Here is a 25412-nt window from a genome sequence, read left to right on the forward strand (position 1 = left end):
TAAAGCGCACCTCTTCCCAAAATGAAATAAGCTAGCAAAATACTCATCTTCTGAATACAGACTCTGCTTGTTTTCTTTGGCTCAGTCAGGAAACCTTTTGTTTGAATTAGACCAACTGAACTGCAGAGAATGGTCTTCAGTTTTAGTACGTGTAGACAAACCAAACTGTGTGCAATTAAAGTATTTAAACTTGCTCTTAATCTTTTCTTTCTTTAGTCTTACGGATTTTTCTGTGTTACTTGAGATCATTTTGGTATAGTTGACATTTTTTTCACCTTCCAAATTTTACATTTTATTTTAGCATTTCCTAATACATTCTGCAAAAATATGAGAGACATACAGTAGAGAATTAACCTAGTTCCCTGTCTATTTCTTTTAGGAAATTGTATTAGTGGTATTCTTTGGAACAGAATATGTGGTTCGGTTATGGTCAGCAGGATGCCGCAGTAAATATGTTGGAATATGGGGAAGACTTCGTTTTGCTAGGAAGCCTATTTCAATCATTGGTGAGTATGCACAGCTTGCAAAGTTGATGTAAACAATGACTAAAACTTGTCCTTGAAAGTTTTGAGAAATGGAATTTCTGCAGTAGTTGAAGCCAAGTTAGAGCAAGAGCTCTTGTCATTAGCGTTATCGTAGATCTGAATTTCCTTTCAGGAATCCATGGCACTGTCGTTTGAGAACAAATGTAGCTTGGTTTGTTTTTTCCAGAAAAGCAGAGTGTTTTCTTTTCACAAGTGATCTGAAGCTTTGCCAGAAATAAGTCTTGACCATAGTCCTGTCTCCTGTGACCTCAGGATCCCAGACACCATACAATAGCTACAACTGTATTTTTTTTTGATACTGGACAGCTTTTTTTTTTTTTTTAACACCCAGCAACCATTTGAATAATTTTTTATGAGTTTATTTTGCACTCTAATTGAGCTATGTACTGCATGGTGGAGCATGATAGATGCACTGTATTTACTTTGTGTATCTATTGGATTAAAATATGGTTATCAGTGATGCATCTGAAACTGGGCACCAGACTGCCCTTGATATTCGCTGCAGTTGGCTTCCCAACATGACTTTGGTGTTCTTAGAAATTACATCCATATATTCCATATATGTCACAAACAATTATTGGTTTTAGAATGCTTGTCATGCATTTAGCAATTTCAGTGAAAGAAACATAATAATCCAAAATCAATCTGTATTTTGTTAGCCAATATTGAGAGAACTGTGTAAAGACCCTTGCCCTGAAGCACTTAAAATATAGATGGATTAAATGAACCAGATTTTGGAAGAGGAGTATTGTTATAGAAGCACAGTAATTCTTGTTCTGTGACATAGTTTTTTCCGCTACTTGGAAACATTATTTGTTGTCGAGTAGATGATATAGTATTTCATAAGCTATCTACAATTTTGCTGAATATAAATTACAAAATTTTGTACCTGGGTATTTTTACAATTATAAAATAGTTTAGTTTAGCTTCTCTGTGCATATATATAAATAACAACTGTATCTCAGGTGTGACTACAACTATAAAATGGCTTTGACTGCATCTTTGCACTCTGTCCACAATCCATTTCTCTTGAGACCTAGAACACTAGGGGTTCTGAAACGTCATCCAGTTTATTTCATCTTGGAAAGCAAAACAAAGTTCTGCTTTGCCAGATAAGTATCAAGAACTATTTCACTCTCCAAAATATGGAGTTCCTTTCCAAAATTAACTAGGCCTGATGCGCAGAGATTTAGAGTACAGTCCTAGGGTAATGACTGACTTAAACTAAATTAGATTTACACACTAATTCCAATTTTTCTCTCACTTTTAGACCTAGACAGATGAAATAATAGTAAGGCACTTGTCTTATATATGAAATAAACCCCAAAACCTCTGTCAATGAATAAAATACTGTCTACACCAGCAGAGAAAATAAGATACACAGAACAGATAATGGGTAGAAACTGCTGAAATTCCTCATGGGTTATAGCTAATAATGATTCCAGGCTGCTGAGGCTGCTTTACAGTAACTTACATCACTCTCATCATTCATCTAGAATGTGGCCATCTTGGACCCATCCCAGTAAAACCTTTCTATCATATCACACAGTTATATTTTCTTCGTACATTACAATCGCACAATTATATTTTCTTCATATGTTACAATAGAGATCTCTTGATATATAAACAAAACTCTTAATTTGGGGTGACTGTTCAAATTGTTACAGTAATATTGTCATTGGTTCTAGTAACAGTCTTGCAGAAGTATTGCAAGATGCTGCTAACTCATTTTTTCAATTGACTTTTATTTTCCAGATTTAATTGTAGTTGTTGCTTCCATGATAGTTCTTTGTGTGGGCTCTAAAGGTCAAGTCTTTGCAACCTCAGCTATCAGGTAATTATATGCAATAAAAGAAAATAGTGCTGAGTAAGGTGTTGGGTTTTTCCAGGAGAAAATGAGTCACTGCTCAGAGTCATGTAACAGAGCAGATCACCAATCATGTATTGGTGTGAAACAGTGATCCCATTAAATGTAGGGGAAATAAAATTTTGAGTGTGTTGTCTGGTCATAATGCCTTTACATCTGATGGAAAGAGGTGCACATACCCCTGCCCCCTTTCCCCAACTAGGTGGATTCTACCCAAATCCTGTTTTAGTTTCTTGGCTCAGTTTTACAGCAACTCTTCCATGCTTCATGTCTCTGATGCCTTCAAGCTGCTTCTTCATAAAATGCCTGGGGTTAGTAGTTGTGAGCTCCTGATGGACTGAACCCAGCTCGTGCTCAGGAAGGTCACACCACTTGGTTTTCTTGAGTGACAGGGTACATGTCAGTGTACTGTGCTCTGCTCACTAGCTGCAGTGGTGCTCTAGGATTGCAGAGACTCTCATAAAAAGAATATTTTAAAATATTATTGCACTGTCTAGTTCGAATTGCCTATGAAATTCCTCAAAGGTGAGGAACTCAGATCTTTAGTTAGCTGTTTCTGTATGTTGTTTCCCATCTTGGTGAGCAGGTCAAATATGAGTTGATGAATGATTTCTAGAGCATTCACAGCCTGCGTCCAAAATTCCTGAATCCTTGACTTATCTGTACTAGCCATGTTTAGAAAGGTCTGTCCTTCTCTCGTGCAATCTTCCCATGCTGTCTTCATAACAAGACGAAAGACGGGTGAACGGAGTGAAAAGGGATAGGCTGCTAAGTCTAACATAAAAATTAATAAAAAATAAAAGTCTTTCTCTTAAAACGGTCCTTTGGAAGAGACAGACTTCCCCTCTCCACCTCTATTTCTTCTCTTGTTTCTTTAGTCTTTTCATTCATTTAAAAATTGCGTTCCAGGGGCATCCGTTTTCTGCAGATTTTACGAATGCTGCATGTTGACCGTCAGGGTGGTACATGGAGGCTACTGGGATCAGTAGTGTTCATACACAGACAAGTAAGTTTGAGTACTCTGAGGAATAGCATAATAATTGATGCAAAAGTCCTTATATTTGGAACAGCATGTATGCAGATATGCTGATGATGTCAAATATATTTAGTGTGGAGGCAGGCAGTCATCTCTTTTAACCAAGTATGGTTGTTCTGCCTTGTTCAAGGGACAAAAAGTTCCTAAAAGATTAAAAATATTCACCTTCACTTTGGCAAACTTTTGGCTTGTAGTTGGACTTAACCACAGAAAATGAGACTTCTTAAAAGTAGTCTGAGTATTTCTAAAAACATGTATCTAAATTCCAAAATTGTTTTGAATGTGGCACTGTCTGAAAAAATTACCCAACTACTTTTTGGTGACCAAAAGATTAATGAGTCACGCTTGCAAGCGAGGAGGTTGTTTTGACCCTGTGTTTGAAATGTGCACGCTGGACCAAGTCATCAGCTATGGTGTAAATTCTTTCACCATTAAGCTCAGTGGATTTTTGTTAATTTCCACAGCCAACAGTCAGTGTCAATGTTTATTAATTGCTAAAATTCCATTCTTCTATTCCAATCATATTTTAAAAACCATCAGTGATAGGTAATTTAAATGTCTCAATAATATTATAATGCCATTATTTTGCTTCTCTTTGCAGGAACTGATAACTACACTCTACATTGGATTTCTGGGCCTGATTTTTTCCTCTTATTTTGTGTACCTGGCTGAAAAAGATGCTGTAAATGATTCTGGAGAAACAGAGTTTGGCAGCTATGCAGATGCCCTGTGGTGGGGAGTAGTAAGTATAGCAATTTCACAAGTACTGAAAGTAGTTAATACCTTCAAATGTGGAGTAAAGTTCAAGCAAGCATGGAGTAAAACGGCACTTTGGAATGGCCCCTTATTTCTTCAATGCACTTTCTGTTTTTGTAATTCTGTGAAACTAAGAAAATACTATAGATGATCAGTAGTTTTATTTGGTGGTCATAGTTCTATGTGATCTGAAGTGATCAAATTATGTATACGAGATGTAGAAACATCTATTCTTCTTCCCTTCTGTTATAGTGATTACTTGCTACTTTTCTCATGGTAGGGTTCAACCTTCTAAGGTGGTAAGAGTCCTGCTAAATCACGGCTAGTGCTTTGGGGTTTTTTTGGGTGTGTGGTTGGGGGGAGGGGGTGCTTTGTTGTTGTTGTTGTTGTCTTTTAAGCAGATATCTATGGTTTGCTATTTGGCCTGGGACAGTAACTCCCTGTTTATTCAGAATGGACTAATTCCAGAACAAGGAGCATCTGAGATACTTCAGAAATCCAGGCACAGGACTGTTTTAAAGTGGTTATATTGCTTTGGAACCCACTTAGTATCCTTATGTGGCATTCGTCTGTGCTGTGTCAACATACCATCTTGCTCAGACATTTCTGAGGTTTCTCTAAGGTGCTGCCACACTTTGGTGTAGATGAATCTTTAGTTCTGCTAATGAAGTTCTGCTTTCTTGCTGTTGCTAGTGACAGTTGTCTCTATGTTTGTTTATTATATGCACTAGTTTGGCAGCTCTATTCTGGGATTATATTTTAGTAAACACTTCAATTTTCTTGCTTCTGCTAGTAACAATTCCCTCTTTCTTTTCTCACATGATATGCCAGTATTAGGTTGGCTGCTCTGTTTTGGGATTTCCCATCTGTAATTTTTTCCCTTTCCTTTTCCTATAACAGTTCAAAGAAAGGTACTTTTTGAAAGCTGTTTTTCCTTATCATTAGTATTCAAGCAATGACTTGATTTTATCTGCTTTAACTGTATGTAGCTTAATAAAATAAACTGTCATCATTAAATGCTACAGATCTTTAAAATGCATAGGCATCACTAATGATTCAATACTTGCATTTTCAAAATGTGCTGATCTTCTAGAGTCTTGTCTTTGCTGTTTTAAATCAAAAGGCATTGTTTTGGTTTTTTTTTTGTGAAAAATGAGACTGCTAGTAAGTCTTATGTACAAGAGCGATAGGACTAACACCTCCATTTCACTAATAAAACATATTTTTTAAAGAAATATTTTTAATAAACCTCTGTCTGTATGTGCTTACATAGCCTTCTCTCTACAAACAGTAGTACTTGTTCTTTCAGGAAGGAAGGCTCTATTGATGACCAAGTCTATTGCAGGTCTGGTGCTGAAATACACATGTAGCCTTTTTTTAATGCAACAGGTTTTGTTTAGGTTGCTACTAAGGTCTGCTGCAGAAGTCCTTCCTCTTGCTGTCTGCCATGGTTAAATACAGCCTCTCTCAGGATCAGAAAATTTGCTGTGTAGCACAAGGAAGTGGCTTTCTGGCAAGTAGCTTTTTCAATGCTTTCATGTCATCACGGTGTTTTTATTTTCCAGTATAGCAGTCAGATGACTCAGTAATTAACAGTGGCAGATGTAGCTGCATTTAAAACCACATGTTGTCATTGGCATTGGCATTAAAAATTGAGTATGTGACAGACCAGACTGACTTACTGAAAATACAGTAAAGCCTTCCACAGAAGCAATATGGTCTGTCAGGATATTGAAATATTCTCCTTTCAGGGAATTATTGCTCAGTTAATAGGCACGCCACTTATTTTGTCTTTCTAATTACAAGAAAATTCTTTAATCAATAAGTTTAATTATGGTACTATTCTTTCTCTGTTATAACTTCTATTACGTTGCGCATGCCACTTGAAGTGTGAGACTGCATTCAATGAACCCATAATGTAACTTCTTTAATATTAAAAATGGAATTTAGTGTCCTTGTTCTGCTCTAAACGCAGATGCTACACTTCTGCTAACTGCTAAAAGGATCTAGCAAAACAAAACTGAAATGGATTCAGGTCTGTCCATTTCTGGTATTTTGATACTGTAATATTCTTCATGCTTTCTGCTAGGAAAAAGCCATTTAAAATTAGGGCAATAAGTGGGGGGTCATTAAGTATCTGGATGCTTCCTAATGAAGGTCTCAAACTCGTACAAAAACCTTCTCAAAGTGTTAGGTCTCAAAAGTTTTGGTTATCTTTTAGCCAGAATTTTCAGAATCGCTTAAATGCCACAAATTCTGGTCACTGAAAACCTGTCTCAGTCTGTTTTGAACTGGACGTGCAGAAGAGGGTAATTCACAGCTCCTGTCTCAAACACTGTCATAGATACGTGATCTGTCTGGCAACGTAGCTGATCTCACTGCTCTAAAAGTGCACTTACCTTATGTAGTAGAGAATACTTCTAAAGAAAAATACCTGATAACGTTTCCACATCCCCTTTCTCGCTCTACAACACTGCACTTTTTTTGTTATCTCAGCTTATGTCTACACTGCTAAACAAGTTCTTTGGGTAGCGGCAATAGAATATGTAGCATAGCATAAAGTAAACCATATAAAAGGTCTGTGTTACTACAACTAAACTGCATCTGGAATTGGGTACTTTTATATTACTGTGCTTTGCTGACTATAGACATACCCATAGGGTGCATAACTTTTAATTAAGTGTTCCTTGTTGTCATTGTTGTTATTTATAAATCTATATTGTGTTTTCGTTTCCATATGTAAATCGGCCTCCTGGGCTTTATTTGATTTCCTTGAGAACTCTGGGCTGTAGCTATTCACCATTCCAGTTTATAGGCTTCTTGAAGAAACCTAAGGTTACCTTGTGGCATAAAAATTTGTCTGTATTATTGCTGGTTTTGAATGCAGCACATGTTATATAAATAATTCTGCCAATGGCTGCATATCTTTATGTCTTTCAAAAGACAAATTTAATATTTGCAAGTAAAATACAAGTAACATGATGCATCTTTCAGCTTCCCAGTGCTCATATTCAAAATTACTCTGCTTATGTTGTCCTTCATGTTCAGACTAACAGTCTTGAAGACCTAGTATAGATTCTGGACAATAAAAGCAAGAATTAAAAAAGAAACAAAAAAACACCAAAAAACCCACTAAAAAAAAAAAAAGATGCTAAATGTTCCCACCAAATCTGTCAAAGATGACCACCTTCGGGGAATGTTATTGTCTCACTGTCTCTAGGGTTTTTTGTGTGGTTTTGGGGGGCTTTTTTTGTGTTGTTTTTTGTTTGGTTGGGTTTTTTTGGTGGTTTGTCATCCCCCCCCTGCCCCCCCACAAGCATTAAATTCAATCATGCCTCAGGCAGACTGAGGGGAGCTCTCCTTTTGATATCCACTGAATGATACACAATCCAACCTTCACATCTGAACAAACATCCTTCAGGAAAACCATTATGTGGATTGTGCTAACAGTCTCTTTGATCGTGAACACTATTTGTCACAAGCAATTATTGAATATAGCCATGCATGGATATTACACTGTGCCCGTTCCTTTGAATTGGTTTGAATTGGATCAAGCAATTGTCTGCAAGTACCAGCTTTAGTTAAGAGTTTCTTGTTCCTTTAATTCATCGATATATGCTTTCTCATCAAGGACCGAATTCAACACAACATTCATAAGTTTGCTTACTTCTGAGCATACATAAAACCATGTTCCTATTTAGTAAAGCCTATCAGTATGTGCTTAATATAAATTGAAAATCAAAATTGTGGGAAAGCTTTGCTGAAAAGTTGCAGGGAAATACACTTGAAACTACATGTGCATAGAACTTTTGTTAAATTAGAACAGATCTGATTTAATTTATAAGTAGTTGAACGTAAATATTGAAAAATTGCTACATAAAAGGGATCTTGTGTTATTCAGAACCCTCTTTTCCCTCCTCCTAAATTAAAAAAGCTGTTGAGGACTATACACTGTCTTCAATGTTAGACAGAAGGCGACACTTCATTTTTATTCTTCTTGTGGTTTACAAGTCAAGAATACCAAGTATAGGCCCATTATATCCTTCCCCCCCATCCTTTTTTTTTTTTTCCTCCCCTCTAATTTTTGGGATGAAGTGTTTGGGGTTTTTTGGGGGTGGTGGTGGTTATTTTAAGAATTTTTGGAACAGGGGTCAGAAGATGCAAGGGTTAGTATTTTTAAATGCTTTTTATGTGCAATCTCTGCATCTTGCAGCTGCCTTCTCATCTCTGAGCTTTAACTCCATGAGCAGTTCCAGATACATTTTGTTCTCATTTAATGAAGATCTGTGTGGTAGATGCAGAGAAACCTTTTAAAATTCTTACTTACAAAGTACAGATGTAGATATTCTTACATGTAAAGAACGCTCTTGGGACTTATTTTCTTAATTCCCAAATCTTTAAACCTCTACCAAAAGATATCAAAGAGCTAGGAAAAAAATTATATCTAGAAGAATGCAGAAATTTTCAACACTTGGTTTCCATTTGATGAAACAAAAGTAAAGTATTTCAAAATATAGATAATTTTCTATTGCAGGATCTAGGAAAAATAATTATAATTAAGGAATTTAGCTTTCATTTAAATTTCAATACTTAGCACAAATTGTGCTCCTGTTGAAGTGGATCTGTAGGAGGCTGAAACTAACTTCACTCTGATTTTCCTTTGTCATATGGCTAGCATTATCCTCATAGGAAGATGTTTTAAAATTTCCCTCCGAAGATATTTGGCTACTTTGTATATGCTCAAACATTCTTTTCCCCTTGTTGTACCTAGATAATGCTGTTTCTTTTCAGTATAGTTACTATATTTTGTGAGGTGTAATATAGTACTAATACTGAATAGAAAATAAATAGCTGCAAAATTTCCACAAACAGTTTAGAAATTGTAGTCAAACTATCCGCATATGTTGATATCTTCCCCCAGCACTTCCTTCAATGTCACACTGAGATGTAGAGGGTACTACTCCAGCTGCCTCCTTTTTCTGACATTTTTTGTACAGAAGTAGTCTGTTGAGCAAGGTTGAGGTAAGAGAAACTCCTCTACTCTAGATGAAGACCTATATGTGCTCGAGCTCAACACTGGTGAGGTCAAGTCCACTAGGCAGAGCTGGCTCTTGACTTTGCCAGCAGTGTGACTGATGGTGGCTGGCAGACCTCCCACCATTTCCCATTCATCTGATCAGCGAGCAGACAAGGGCTGGCATACTGCAGCCTCCCAAAGAAAGTGGGTATCGCTGTACTGTAAACTTTAAACAACTGATGATGGATTAATTATCAGGCTAGGATACAAAGCTGCTGGATCTCCTATGAGTTTTATTGCTTGTGTCCATGTATATGTTTACTACTGAGTTCAGACCTAAAATTGTCTGTTCACTCCAAGTAAAAATGATCATAGCAATGATCAAATTAAAAAAATGATCAAATAACCATCTTCCTGCGAGGTTTTAAGTCTTTTTGCTGGACTATGTTTGCCTAATTCAGTTACCTTTGTATTTTGGTAGCGTGCTTTTAGGGGGAAGGAAAAAAAAAAAAAGCTCGGATGAACCAGAACACTTTGCCTATACCTTCACTAATAATGAACAGTTCTCACTATTTTTATGCAAGTTTATGTCCTGTATCATGTCATCCTTGAGAACTACTGCCATGGTGATCCAGGGGATTAATAGACTATTTTACAAGAGCAAGTGAAAACAGCTTTTATTTTTGAGGCTGAACACACTGAGAAAGGGATTCAGCGGCCTTTGCAGCATGCTGTACTGCAGGAGTGGGGCAAGAGAAAAGGGGAGGTGGACAAACTGAGACCGTGAAACAGTGGAACAGAAAAACAAGGCTGAAATCCCATCTTTCAGAAATGAAGACAGGAGCCTACAAGAATGTCTGGTACCATTAAAAATGTGAGGTTCTGGAATAACATCCCAACAGGTACAGTGAGGGGAAAGCCAATTAATTTTCAGGTGGAGTTGCATTTTCAAGAGATAGTGAACGAGGTGACATAACGTGGCTGACTTGAAGTAGCCAGAAACTAGGAGTAGCAACCAGAAAATCCCTTCAACCTTTGTATTCTTACTGACTTGGTTAAAGCTGCTGTAGTCCCTTTTTTCATTGCACAGAACAGACTTTGCAAATTTAGGTAGGCTCAGCACTTCAACTTAGTTTTCATCAGTTGGTTATTTTTTTAAGACTCTTCTAGTTTTATCTTTGAAATCTCACAAGTGGCGATGTTTAGTTTGGGCCACCATTTGATTAGGAGGTTTAGAGCAGCCAGTCATTTGGTCAGAACTGACGGATGGCTGAAAATGACACCTTGAGGAGGCATTAAACTAAGATCCAAGAGGGATGGCTAGGCAGCTCTGAGGATCTACTATTTGAGAGACATGACACTGAAGTTAATGTATTCTGTTTGTTCTTTTTGCAGTTTGGTTGTGTAGTTCCATTTCATTTCATATCCTAAGTTATTAGAAGTATTTCAGTGCCCTTCAGATGTGATTGTGTCTCAGTTATGTACTTCAACTTCATCGAGAATGATGGTGTGAGCCTACAATGATAACTATGGAAATGACTTCAAAACTTTAAGGAGAAAAATAATCTAAATTTCCCCTTTAAATGTTTGTAATAGTAGTGACAAGGAATCCATTCTTCAGCTTTGGATTACAATTTTAATTCCAATGTTTCAAAACATTTGTGTCCTGTAGAACATAGTCTCTTAACTTGTTCATCTGAAGGATGTAACTTGAATCTTCTTGGAGTGTTGCAATGTACATAGAGGTGATTGGCAGCAGAAAGTGGAATTTCTGTTGTGTGAATCGGTTCTTATTGCTAACATCCTTACATGCACAAGGGAGAAAAATATTGTCATTTGGAAAAGAATCCAAAATATCGAAAGATCGCTGGGGGTTTTTTTAGGTTTATATAGATTGCATACTTCACAGTAAAATAAAAGCATGACTGTCTAATCTGTTTGCACTTGTGCTGCATTGATTTCAGCAACTTGGAAAGATTCTACTTTATATTCAGCTTGTATGAATGCAGCTGACTGAATAAGATGTCAAGCCGTAAAAAGGCTTCTAATGTGTTCGTTACACTTAGGCGCACAGGAGAGCATTCAAACCATTTTGCAATTTACTAGACCTCAGTTGCAAAGAAATTAGGGAACCAGTTGATGTTTCTGGTATATCACTGGATGTTGTTCTTGTATTACTTGATTTAATCAAGGTGGGTATTGCGAGTGGGTCAGAAAATTCTGAGTGGTATTTGGTATGGAAAACAATACCTAGTGCAATTGCTTTTGAAGTTGCAGTGCTGCAAATTTAGAAACAAAGTTGTTAAGGTATTTTCTAGAAGGTGACTTTCCCGTGTTTGCTTTAACGCTTGGCTTTTTTAATCTTTTAGTTTGTGTTTGCTCCCTCAGTCCTGTGATGTCTGCCTTTTTAATCATGTGTTCTTGTATTTTGTAGCTGTTTATCCAAATTTTTGCAAGGCACACAAAGAATTTCATCAACAGAGCATTGTTACTCACCTGATTAGTTTGCTGTGCTCACTTTAGCCTGATAGCCTTGAATAAAATCCCTTCCCTATTCAGTGCTGACTAACTATTTCTTCTTGCTGTGTGGATTTTTGCTTCAGACTATTGATGCGTATTTAATAGGAACAAGATTAGTCTTAATACCAAAGCCTGTGGTGATGTACATCAGATCAAAGTTCTGAAATAGTCAATGGATGAATATGATTTTGTTCCTAATTAAAACAATTAGTTTTACATGCTGCTTTTCAATGAAATTTTAATGTGTGAGCTCTTGTATCAATTTAATTTCATTATGCCAACATATTTACTATGCTAGAGTAGAAGTTGAGTCAGTATTTCCATAATAAAATCCTATTTTACAACTGTAAAATTAGTATTGTACTCTTTAGGGGGTTATAATCTGGCTGTAAAATTTCATTTAGGGCAGAAACTTGGCATGTAAGGTTTCAACAGCACATATCTTGGGGAAAAAAAGAAAATGTAATTTTGGAATACAATGCATTTGTAGATGGATTAGTTATGAGGGCAGAGAAAAATGTTAAACACACACTTTGATATGCAACCCAGTTTCCAAAATTAAAAAAAAAATACAAAAAGTCCTAAACAAACAGCACAGAAAATACTTTTCTTGTGTCAGTGATGCTTCATATGGACCAATTCGGAAGGGGTGGGCAGGGGGGTTGTGGGAAAGGGGTGACAAATACTTCTTAGTTGTGTATGAATTTTTCTTCAGTTATACTTCAGTCAGCTCAAAAGTACCTATTTCTTTTCACATTTCTCGTTAATGTATCTATTTCAACATGATATTAAGGTTGTAACAGAATAGTTGATAAAAATTTTCAATGACAATTTGTAAATCTTTTCAAAAACTGAAGCATAACCCACTATCTTCTCGTACAATCTTTTGTGGAAGAAGGCATTGGAGGCCATCACTATTCCCATAATTATATTTCCTTTTTTATACTATATATTTTGAACAGGAAATTCTAATTACAATTTAGGATTTTTTTTAAACTGACCCTCTTATGCAGGTAAGGAGATAATGTCATCCCTTCAGTGCCTCATCAGGCCCTGAATTAAGGTGGTGTTTCAACAATGTCTTCAGGAATACAGGCAAAGGCACTTGGGTACTTAATTCACCTTGCTGATTCTTAAAATACTTTTGTAGGATACGAAACAGTTTTAGAAATAAGCCACATTTTAAAAACTTGTATTAAAAATTAAATGCTAATACTTGACTGTTTTGAGTATCAGCAGCTTGCACTAAACTTTTAACATCAACATGTCAAGCAGCTAGAACTGTCCCTTTGTCATGTCTTTGACAGACACATAATGACATTGCTTAGAAGGTGGGCAGTTTGAGTATGGATGGCTTGCTTTGTGTGTTTCTGAGGTACAGCTCAGGTCAGAACTTACATCCACAGGATTTCCCTCTGGTGTCTCATCTTTTAGTAGGAACGGACAATTATTGAAGTGGCCAATAGCCACACTTTTCCTGAAGCACCTTTCATGACCTTTTGTTTCCCCAAATCCAGGTTCTCCATCCCTTTACCCCCTTAACAAACATCTTGCCTCTGTAAATCTGCCCTCCCCTTCTCTCCTTCCCTAGAGATGCTGCCCTAGGTATTGCCTGCATTTCTGCAATCGCTGGGTAGTATGCATTACAGCAGACAGGTGAACTAGGAGCAAATGCAGGACAAGGTGGGGATGGCCTGTGTATATTACTGTCTGGGACTAACCATCCTCTGTGTCCTGGACAGCTGAAGCCCATACTGTCAGAAGAAAATCTGAACAGCCAGCAGTTGAGGTGTGCTTCAACTGCTTGAGAGCTTCATGTGGTTTCACATGCTCTGATTTGGTTAGCCTTCTTCAAAGTCACAGATAAAAATCTCTCATAATTTCCAAATTCAGAAATAGCTTGTGACATAGGTGAATTTAAATTGCTCTCAGGTGCCAAATGTATCCTTCTGCTTCAAACAAATCCATTCTTTCCTTGAGCTCATGCAAATAATGACTTATTAAGCCTTGTTATGCTACATCAGTGTGGTGGTAATCTTTACTTCAGTGTTTTGAAACCCAGACTCGACAGATGTTTCCTGCATGCGTGCATTAAATTATCTGTTCTTGCTCTTGATGTATTATACGAATTAGTGATTTGTTAGACTAAGTTTTCAGGACCTTTACTGCATGGAAAATTTTCAGCTTCTCTTGCTATTTATACCAATATTATTCTCTAGAATACTTCATGTCTGACCCCAGTCATAGTCCATGGTTACAGTATATGTATGTTCTTCCTATGCAACAGCCCTCTCAGCAAACATCTCCTGCCCATAAAGAAAATGAGCAATTCAGAACTGTTGGCAGCTTCCCCCTAAGGAAAGTGTATGATGTGGGCAGGCAACCCATATCCCAGTAACTTCATATGCCGTATAGTTGCCTCAGCCATGAAGACTTAATGGTTTTACTTTACAAGATTTTAAGCATGTATTTTACTGTAATTCAATTTCCTGTACCTTTTCCCATCTATTACAGATGGGGAAGCAAACCTGGAGAGGAGAGTTACCTTCATTAATGTCACACAGACTGTCACTGGGAGAGTTAGGAATGCAACCAGTGTTTCTTTAAAATAAATAAAAAAGGAAGAAAGAATAACAACCCATAATGACCATATTGATACTTGCTGTAATGTGCTATGTATTTCTCTTTACAGGTGACTGTTACAACTATTGGCTATGGGGATAAAGTGCCTCAGACCTGGATAGGAAAGACGATTGCATCTTGTTTTTCAGTATTTGCAATTTCATTTTTTGCACTACCTGCGGTAGGTTATCTTGTGCTTTTGCTGGCAATTTGGTGTTGACTCATTAGTCATCAGAGGAAAATTTTGTTATTCATTCTTTAACCTTTCATTTAACCTGATATTATGAAAGATTTGTATTAAACTTCTACATTGTAGTTAAAATATATATAGATTGTAGTAGCAAAAGAGCTTCTAGAAGTACCAAAAAAAATTGCATATGCAGTGTTTATTGTATGCAACACTAGATTTAGTATGTGTTTGAGAAAAAGGTATTTAATTCAAAGTACTTATTCTGCCCATCTCAGAAGGGTAAAGGAAATTATTTCTCATGCTAATTACTTCTGGACTCAGTGACTTAGTGATCTTGTGGCTTTTTAAGGCATTCACTCATATTTTACTCAACTGATTAGGTCCAGGGCGAACTGTAGAGTTCTCATACATCCTTCTAGCAAAGCTGCTGAAAAGATGTCACTGGCAGAGAGACAACAATAAGCAGCCAGGGACACTGATGCAGCTCTTTGCCAAATTAGTGTCTGTCCATGGCCAAAGTCCTATTTCCAAAAGTGACATAGGGCTGAGCTTTTAAAGTTGTTACAGCAATTTGTTTGCACTGAAATTGGGTTCCCAGGTACTTTCTGACAAGAAACAAGGCACTTGAGTACCAAGGGTAAAGTCAAAATCAGCAAAACCTGGACTGTGGTTTGAAAACCCCAAATGTTTAGTGCTAATGGTAGTTAAGGGTATTTTTTTCACAAATTTAGCTTTACTCCTGAACTGTGCTGTTACAACATTTGTGCCACCTGAAATGTGCTGTTAAGATGTTTATTTTTCAGCAAGTTTTTCAGTTCAGTGACGCGAACAGTTGTGTTAGCAGATGCTAGTGTAGTTGTGGCAGGGAAGTGGTGGGGATAAGTACAGGATGGATGAGAAGAATACTTTTACTCCAGTACCGTCACAAAAATTCTTCATGATGTGAAACAGTAGCTATTAAAACTCCAGTGGCTTTTCAAAATTTGTTGCTTACTTTAAAGGTATGCAATCTTTTGCAGAGGAGGGTAATTAAGTGTAGATTTTTAGACTCTCCAGCATCAGTTTGCCTTTAAAGCATATTCTTCCCCCCCTCCTCATTCTAATCTCTTTCACGTTTATTCCTTGTTTAGAAGGGAGATCTGGTAAATGAAATGATTTGTAAGAAAAAATGCCAAAAGCTACTATTTTGACTGAAGAGTTGTGGGTTGTTTTTTTTTTTTTTCCCCTCAGACTTGAATGCGAGCAAAGATGTTTTATAAATAATTGTGTAGCAGCCCCACCTTCACAGCAATGCTTTTAGGTTTACCTATCAGATTTCCCTAGTCGTTTGTAGAAGTAAAACACCACCACACACCCCTTTATCTGTGTGATTTTATTACCGAATTAAGTTGTTCTTGTGAGTTGGCCCATGGGGGAAATTTAGGGTTTGAAGCTCTAGCAGTAAATAGTTGATAGGTAGTAACTACTGCATGCTGCCTTGTTGCTGTTTAAATAAGGGGAACTGGCTGAGATCACAGTCAAAAGTAATTGTGGCTAAACACAACTGGTATGGGTTCTGGATCTAGCAACGATCCTTCATTTCCCAAATAAGTGATGTTTGAGCATCATTAACTCTTTGATCTTTGCTAAACGAACATAATAGGAAGGGCCTTTCCTGTTCTTTCAAAACACTTGATGATTAATACTGTTCTTAGAGGTTGAGCCAAGATCACTGGCTGCTCTGACACCTTGACTACCATATGGAGAAGATGAATTACACTTTTTTGAGCAGGTGTAGTCATGTAAGCTGATTTATAGAAGATGTCATTTCATGTGTGTTACTAAAACCTCTGTTAAATATGTCTATAGCTATGGAAATGACTGCATAAATGACTCCCTCTATACTTAATTTTGGACTTTATTATTATACTACGTTTGGAGGCCATTCTGGGTTGTATGCCATCCTGTGCCATTAGTCCATATCCTTTGTCCTGAGAGTGGATTAGATGGCCTTGTGTTGAACTTGCTGAAATCCTGACCATTTTGTAATATTCCTTTTCCTCTTCTTTGTCCTCCCCTCCCAGCATGCGTTAACATATGGAAATAGAAATTACCATACTACAGTTAAAAGGTCTTTCTTGTGACCTGAATCATGCCATGCCAAAGCTTTATTTCTCATAAAAATGAAGTTAAGCACATCAGGTTAATATTTCTCCCTCTTCTGTCGTTCCCCTGCACAAGCTTTTATGAGGCTTTTAGAGGGTATGAAATATCATTTCTGCTCGCTCTTTAGTGTTTGAGTCCAGCTGACTTAAATAGAGTTTGGATCAGGGCATGATAGCATTCATAGTTTGTTTCAACAAGTAATACTGAGTTTAAAAACTTAACAGTATTAAGTCATTTCCTCTAAATAATTAGTTGGGTTTTATGATGCTGAATAGAAGTTTATTAATACAACATAATTTGGCAAGCTTATGTGTGGGTTTTTTCCCCCTTAAAAAAAATTAGATCTGTGTTTTCTTTCTTCCCACAGGGAATTCTTGGTTCAGGCTTTGCCCTAAAGGTACAACAGAAACAACGACAGAAGCATTTCAACCGTCAAATTCCAGCTGCTGCCTCTCTCATACAGGTACCGAGTTCCTGTATTTTGCATACTATAATTTCTTTCCATTTACAGTTTTTTTCAAAACTGTTGGTAGTATTTTCGTGCCTGATTCCCATTAAAAATTGTATAGGAGTTACAGATGCACGTCTTTCAAACTGTTTTGGAAATCCCACCTTTAATGTAAGCTAATAAGCAGAAAAGTTCCCTCCCAAATCTGTACAAACTGTTTAATTCAGCTGGTTAAAATCAAAACTGAAGGCTATTGTGTAGTTATTGAAAAATTATTGAACAATTTACCTGGGGAAAATATTATGAAATACTATGCTTGCAGTAGAGAAAAAAAGAGAGGAGGCTTCATGTAAAATTGTACTTTTAAAAAATATATTGTTGCTTGTAAAGACAAATGTCAAATATGCTTATTTTTGTTGGGACAAATAAATTCTTAAAAATCTCAAATTTAGGAGAATTAAGTCAGAATGTTAAATAGGAAAATCTTGTCTGAATTTTTCAGCTCCAGGATAGGTGGCTGGGAACCACTGGGATTCTGCAAAATCGTTTTTTTTCATGTAGGATAACATACAGGAAGAAAAATTTTGATCCACTCTGTTAGAAATACAGTTGCAGTTCAGCATCAGTAAGGTCAATGACATTTTATCCTTTACTTCAGTGGAGCCAGCTTTTCACCCTGGAGAAGTATTAATATTGTTTCATTCTAGCTTTTTCCAGCTTTTCTTCCCTCCCTTAGTATCTGCATGTAGCTTTAGAAGCATAGGGATCAAATTTAAAAGAAATCTAGATGTGCACCTAAGCTGTATCATTTTTGTGTTCTCATATGACTTATTTCTCTAGCTTCATGAGTGAATGTGGATTTCCAGGTCAGGCTCTTTATGGAAACAGTAGCTAACTGTAAAGTTTATGCTTGAAACTAAACAGTCCCAGAGTTAATGTGAAAAAGGTTTAAATTTAGGGCTCTGGTTATAGCCAGAGATTAGCCAAAAATCTTCAGACTCAGTGTGTTTCGTTTGGATTGCATGGTTAGAAAAAGGTACGGTTTTGCAAAGAATGTGGAAAACGTGTGACAAGTGGTGTTCCTCAGGGGTTGGTGTTGGGACCAGCCCTGTTTAACATCTCTGGCAACATGGACAGTGGGATCGAGTGCACCCTCAGCAAGTTTGCTGACAACACCAAGCTGTGTGCTGCGGTCAACACACTGGAGGGAAGGGATGCCATCCAGAGGGACCTTGACAGGCTTGAGACATGGGCCTGTGTGAACCTCATGAAGTTCAACAAGGCCAAGTGCAAGGTCCTGCACATGGGTCAGGGCAATCCCGAGCACAAATACAGGCTGGGTGATCAGTGGGTTGAGAGCAGCCCTGTGGAGAAGGACTTGGGGGTATTAGTGGATGAAAAACTGAATATGAGCCAGCAATGTCTGCTTGCAGCCCAGAAAGCCAATAGCATTCTGGGCCACCTCAAAACAAGTGTGGCCAGCAGGTTGAGGGAGGGGATTCTCCTCCTCTACTCTGCTCTCATGAGACCCCACCTGCAGAACTGCCTTCAGCTCTGGGGCCCCCAGCATAAGAAGGTCATGGACCTGTTGGGGTGGGTCCAGAGGAGGGCCATGAAGATGATCAGGGGGCTGGAGCATCTCTCCTATGAGAACAGGCTGAGAGAGTTGGGGTTGTTCAGCAAGGAGAAGAGAAGGCTCCGGGGACACCTTATAGCAGCCTTCCAGTACCTTTCCCTACAGGAAAGATGGGGAGGGACTCTTTATCAAGGAGTGCAGTGATAGGATGAGGGGTAATGGTTTTAAACTGAAAGAGGGTAGATGTAGATTAGATATTAGGAAAAAAATTCTTTACTGTGAGGGTGGTGAGGCACTGGGACAGGTTATCCAGAGAGGCTGTGGATGCCCCATCCCTGGCAGTGTTCAAGGCCAGGTTGGATGGGGCTTTGAGCAACCTGGTCTACTGGAAGGTGTCCCTGCCCATGGCAGGGGGGTTGGAACGAGATGATCTTTAAGGTCCCTTCCAAGCCAAACCATTCCATGATTCTGTGAATGGATTTTTAGTGCTCCCACTGACTCTTTTGGGAAATCAACCCCAAATTATTGGGAAGCCTGAGATTGCATATCGAGAACGTTATACTTGGCTCTATCTGAAATGTTAAGGGGGGGTGGAGGATAGACAATGAGTTGCTGACTACCTGTTCTTAATAGTGGTAATTATGATTTACTAATAGTCTTGGACTTCTAAAAGCCCAGTTTAATAAATGCTCTACAAATAATTTACAAAAAGTTTATTCTTAAACCAAGAATTTTATGAAATAAATACAAGGTGACAACAGCTGAAATGAGTGATACTTTTTCCCTGTATTCCTTCTTATCTTCTAGTGGCCAGTTGTTTCTTCCAGTACCCTATTAACCGTGGTGGGAATTACATGGTGATTGTCTGATCCTCTACTTTTCAACTGCTGTCTGTTTTCCTTTGTCATTCTGCCTTGCTTTGTTTCTTCCTTTTAGTGTTTTCTGGCCTTTCCCACTTTAGATTTTGTGTATGTGTATGTGTGTCCTTTTTTCATGTAGTCTGTAAATGAGGATCTGCCTTTTTAATGTGGAGACTAATTATTAATCAACTTTGATATATTTACACAATTAAGTGAGAATGCAGTAGTATTTTGTCTCTGATTGGTCTTGTTTTCTAGGCTTGGTTTTCCTCCTTTTTGTCTTGGAACATAGTACTTTAATCATTGGTGGTTGGCAGGAGGGAGGACTGGTTTTGGCTTTTGGCTCCTGGTTAACCATTGGTGCTGTTCCCTCATGCCCTCGGTCTTATTTCTTTGTATGAATATAGCCCTACTGACCACATCACAATTGGTTGGTTGGGGTTTTTTTTTCTGATAGTACTCTTGTGAGGCAGGGAAGAATGATTTTTTTTTTTTTTTTTTTTTTTTTTTTCTTTTCCGAGTAGGAGCTTGAAACACAGGATGCAATGGGCAGAATGGTCAGAGAGGGAAACTGGGGCAGAGCAAGAAATTTAAACCCAATCTTTTGAGTCCAGTCTAGAATTCTCTCTTACTATTTGTTTGTTGCTAATGCAAACAAAAGTTGCACTTGAAAAGACTGATCTTCCTTTCTGGTTTGCCCAGTTCAAACTATGTGGTTTCTGTTTACTAAATATGGATTCTAAACCATGCTGAGTTTATGTTTCCAGTAGGGAAAATCAAGAATACTATTAAATAAAGAATGACTAACATGCTACTTGGAAGTTACTTTTTAGTACAGATAGCTACAAATCCGATTGCTTCAATTGTTCTGTTGCTTAAAACATTTGTTCTAGACTGCATGGAGATGCTATGCAGCAGAAAACCCAGACTCTTCTACATGGAAAATATACATCCGAAAACCTGCCAGAAATTATCATTTGCTGTCACCCAGTCCAAAACCGAAGAAATCAGTGATGGTACCAGTAACTAACATTTCCTATTATAGTAATTTACATTTTTTAAATTAGATTGAATTTGTTTACTCTCTAGAGGCTATTTGTTGTGTTTGTTTTACAGATTATTACTTGGTTTCAAAGTATTTATTTTCATTTCAGTTTTGAGATTTTCAGTATACAAATGTTTTAAACCGTAACTTAATTTACTTCAGTTCCCCATCTTAACTTTTTTAATGGATCTATGGGCTTGGAAAAGAGCAATAATGACTTAGGCACATCAGTCAGTAACTTACTGTTGTTGTTTGAAAAACTATAAGCAAAGGAAAAAAAAAAAGAAAATTACTATTTCCAAAACAGTAACTTTTAATTGTTTTTTTAAAAAAAAACAACAAAACTACTGCTTCTCTTAGCTATGATTTCGTGGCTTTCTAAGCTTCTATGGTGAAGACATGTTGTGCCTACATATGGTAGTATTTTCATATCAACTGACTCCATAAGTTAAGAATTTTTTTAATTTTAAAAACAGCAACAAAACCCCTTTGTCAGAATGTTTAGATTATGTAATACTTCATCCTCTCTGTTGTAAGAGTATTACAGAGGACTCCCAAGCTGGAAGGAGATGATGTTGTGCAAAAGCTTCCCTAGTATCCCAGGTTCATCTGAGTTCAGTAGCAATATATCCATTTGCTTTTTGCTGAAGGTATGATGTATTGCATCCATAAAATGGTGAAGATATTCTAGAATAGTTTGATTTATATAAACTGTCACAGAGCTAGCAGATGTTTTTACTGCAGGCAAGGGATTTGCTAATGACAGTGTGCAGAATTCTAGTGATTAGCCAGTTTTGGCAAGATGGGGGTCAATCTTATTTAGAAATGCACTGTGTAGCATCATGAAAACGTAATTGATTAGGCACTGTTTTGGCTGGTTATAGTTCATTGGGGACTGCATTATTATTGAAGATACTACTGAAAATGTAACTAAATGTGACTTTGAGTAATTTAATGTACGTGTGTTTTTAGGTTAAAAAGAAGAAATTTAAGTTAGACAAGGACAATGGGCCTTCTTCTCCAGATAGAATGTTAACTGTTCCACACATCACTTATGACCATGTGACGGAGGACAGGAAACCTGATTTCAGTTTTGAAGCTTATGAACATTCTGGTAAGAAATTCCATTATAAAATGGCAGTAGCTGTAGTGGCTTCTATTAGTGATTTACACACAGTTCCTCTTTAATATCTGTAGGAGAGAGGATGAGGACAGAACAAGCTCTTGTCATTCTAAAGCAAGAATACTTTGCTTTTTGACTTTGTTTGCTGGCTCGTCTGGATGAGGTTCAACCATTTCTTTAATGAGCATGCTTCACTGCAGACAAACTGAGATTATTTGTCATTTCTGCCTGCCAGAAGAGCTACTGTCTCTGAGGCTGGTGCATACATTCCTCAATTCTGCAATTGATTGAAACTACAGGGATTAGCTGTCAGCTTTTCCACGTGAAATTTACCCAAGATGTGTTACTATTGTGCTTGTACTTCAACCAAAAAGAATTGACACATCTTGGCTGCACTGATCATAGTCTGCTATATGAAACTATCATGTGCTCCTTCCTGTCATCTGCTCAGTGGAGTAGGCTGTGAATGAAATTTTGAAAGCAGAAGTACTTAAAATGAATGTAGATCCATCTGTATTAACTGTCACTGTACAAAATGGTACAGTATGAGGAAAAAGAAGAAAGGCCTCTGATAGTCACCTTATAATTAATAGCTTAGTTATAGTTGCTTTAGCTGTAATGAACTTCCAAATAACTCTGAATTTACAGTGTGGCTTTTTTACAAATGTACTTTTATTAGAAGCTTTTAATGTGTATTGCTCAAATTTTGGCAGCAAGAATGAGGTTTAATTTTTAAGGTGTGTTTTATTGACTATGGATACCTTAAGTACTTATGTTTTTTTCTCATAAATTTGGCTGAGCTGATTAAATTTAATGATCTTTAAAATAAGATAGAAATGTGGGCTGGCACCAGGCAGAGTTCAATTCAAGCAGAAAGTCTCACCTTCCATGTACTTTTTTGATATGCTTCTGTCTTGTCTTGTTCTGTAACATGCATGCTTTTCCACTTTTTCTTGGCCTCTATTAAGGAATGATTGAAAATTGCATCTGGTTGTAGAAATGACATAGCTGTTAAAGGGTGGACAAGTACTAAGTTTAGTCTGTGTCTCAGTCTTTGTCTACAGATACCTTTCTTCAAAACAATCCAGTGAATGAACTGTACAAATGCTTAGATTTGTAAAGTCCCACCTTTCATCATTAAGTTTCTAAGCTGATTAAAGGACAATATGATTTGCAGGCAGCCTACTACTGCAACTTCAAAAATCAGCTCTATAGCTTTCAATAAAAGGATTTTCTCTAATTTCTTCTGACACTTATCTTTTTTCTTTTTTATCTGTGTTCTGCTCTCTCTAAACTGTTACAAGTATACAGGACAAACAGGAATGTTAAAATTGCTTGGTAAGTTGAGGAAAATAATTCTATCTATGGCATGCCAGCTTATGACCATGTAGTGTTTGCAGTGCTTTTCATGTGTGTCTAGTGCCGTATAGTTTCTTAGAAATCTTTTGCAGCCAAGGAGATCAAAACAGACAAAAATGTACATTCTCACACTTGTAGTCACAATTGCACCAACGGTTTCTTTACAAGAGAAAAGTGAGCAGTCATTTAAGTAGATGATCTCTGGTGTGTTTTTTTTATTATTGAGAAAAATTGCTCGTGTATATATAACCAATAGAAAAAGATAATGTACATATAAATAAGGTATGATTTATCCAGTAGTTAAGTTATCTGAGCATATAGCTGAGAATTAATTTCTAAACAAATAGATTGGGATGGAGGAAAAACTTCCAGATTTGACCTCCAATATTGTGCATTCTGAAGTACACACATCTGTTCCTGTAAAAATGCTCTGTAGATATTTGTGAACAGATGGGGACCCATAAATTAAATAATTTATTTTACTGTTTGTCTGGATTCTGTGATCACTTAAGCAGCCATGTAGTCCTGTGATGTCTCTAATGTGCTTGCTTAGGCACTTTCTTAACAATTGAGGGTTCCCCAAAGAGTCTAGGATTAGAGCTAGGACTGGGCAAAAAAACTCTTGTGATTTAGTGAGAGTGCTGTAAGCCACCTGCAAGTTGTCTGCTCTACAGCCACTAAAGAAAATAGAGGCTTCTTTTCAGTGATTGAGTGCAAGGATGCTCAGGCTTGGATTAAATTGTCTGAAAATACAAGGTTCAGTTTCTCCTCTGAACCCAGGTGGAGCACAGGTGCAATTAAGGTGGTAAAAAAGCAGAAAACAAACTGAATCTCCTTGACTCCCCCTGACCAATCCTTGATTTGCCCATTTTCCAGTTTTCACTTTTCTCCTGTATTCCAAGCGGTGCATCTCTGTTGGGGGTGAGCATGGTAGGACAAGCTCAGAAAAGCAGCAAGAGCCATGAAGTCACCTGTTTCACATGAACAAGAAATTCCTTCATCTTGGGGAAATATCAGAGGAGCTTTGCCAGCCACCATAGGTTCAGTTTCTATTTTCTAGCCAGGCAGCGTGAGCTCAGTGAACCCGAGAGGTCACCTAACACTGTTCTCACACTGACTCGAAGAAATAAAGAGGAGAGGGTGTTTTTGTACTTGCTTGTGAGTAAGATTACCTACGCAGAAAACTGAAGCTGCCAAGTCAAAAGCTCAGAAACAAGAAATTAGGAAGTACAAGACTAATGGATGCTCATTCAGCTTTGATTTCATCCTCAGAAAGCCTCTAGTCACATATCCATATGCTGCTTTCTCATATTCAGTAAATTTTGTTTCTGTCTTTGGGCTGCCCAATTATATTCAAGTCTTCACACTCCTGGATCCCCCATCTGGCTTCCCTGCCAGTACAATTGTGCAACCAAAGATTTCCACCTCCTTTTCTCCCCTCCTTTCTCCTGGCATCATCAGTTCAGCAAAGACCCAAGAGCTGTGGCTGGAGCATGCATAGCACTGACAGAACGCTTGCAAAATGAGGCTTTTTTTCAGATTTTTTTAACACCAATACCTTTATATTTTAAGAGTTTTTCTCTTTGCATGAAAGTGAGGCAACAATTCTGAAAAATACCACTCTGTCCCACAGGCACTTCTTAATGAAATAGTTATTAAAAGGATAACACTATTAAAAAGAACTAAACATAGCATAAACGTTATGTTTTGCTGAGTCTCTTTCTCGTCATTGACTCCTCTTGCTTGCCTGAAAATTTTCCCCAAGAAATTCAGCTTGAGGCAGACACTTGGCTTAAATGGTTGAAGTGGGCAGCTTCAAATGCTTTTTATGGGATGTGTCAGGCAGCTTCAAACATGGGTGGCAGTACTCGTCTGTCCACCTGACAGCACGGAAATCTGACTGGGAGCTAGCTACTATGTGAACAGTATGAACCAGAGCAAGAGGGGTCTGACCCCTATGAGGTTGTACACTTTGGAAAGGGAAACACTTGAGGAAACCCTAAAGTCAGGAAGGAAGGGGCAAACATATAGATCACTTTCCTCAAAATGGGACTGGCATGTAGGGAGGAATATCTTGCAGCAGGTGACACTGTCATGAAGAATGGGTTCGAAGGGACAACGATGCCTCCCCTAGTGGTGATTTAATATTCTGCTAACATGTAATGCACACTTCAAGAGTTTCATACAAAGTCTTTTCCGCAGTATTTTTTCTTTTGTTTTTAAAGATGTCATGTACAACATACTATATTTTACGTATGCCTTCATCTCCTCAGCTGCCTATCTGGAGCTTTTTTCTCCCCCCA

General features: G+C 37.6%; 1 protein-coding gene across 6 annotated transcripts in view; it reads left to right on the top strand.

The window, feature by feature from the left end:
- The window catches only part of KCNQ1 (potassium voltage-gated channel subfamily Q member 1), a 422193-nt gene that overhangs the window by 143971 nt on the left and 252810 nt on the right, over nt 1–25412 (top strand). For 4 of the 6 annotated variants that reach the window (XR_011328096.1, XM_069803651.1, XM_069803647.1 and 1 more), the window contains 9 exons: nt 380–506; nt 2301–2379; nt 3322–3418; nt 4050–4190; nt 14434–14544; nt 17066–17161; nt 20476–20598; nt 21600–21741; nt 23062–23088. Coding sequence is in view for 5 of the 6 variants with exons in the window: in XM_069803651.1 (XP_069659752.1) it covers nt 380–506; nt 2301–2379; nt 3322–3418; nt 4050–4190; nt 14434–14544; nt 17066–17161; nt 20476–20598; nt 21600–21741; nt 23062–23088 (943 nt within the window). In the remaining variant the exon portion in view is untranslated. The remainder of the gene's footprint in view (nt 1–379; nt 507–2300; nt 2380–3321; nt 3419–4049; nt 4191–14433; nt 14545–17065; nt 17162–20475; nt 20599–21599; nt 21742–23061; nt 23089–25412) is intronic. The other 2 variants (XM_069803649.1, XM_069803650.1) reach the window with 1 other exon arrangement.

This window comes from Haliaeetus albicilla, chromosome 16, assembly GCF_947461875.1.
Source record: "Haliaeetus albicilla chromosome 16, bHalAlb1.1, whole genome shotgun sequence".
Classification (NCBI taxonomy): domain Eukaryota; kingdom Metazoa; phylum Chordata; class Aves; order Accipitriformes; family Accipitridae; genus Haliaeetus; species Haliaeetus albicilla.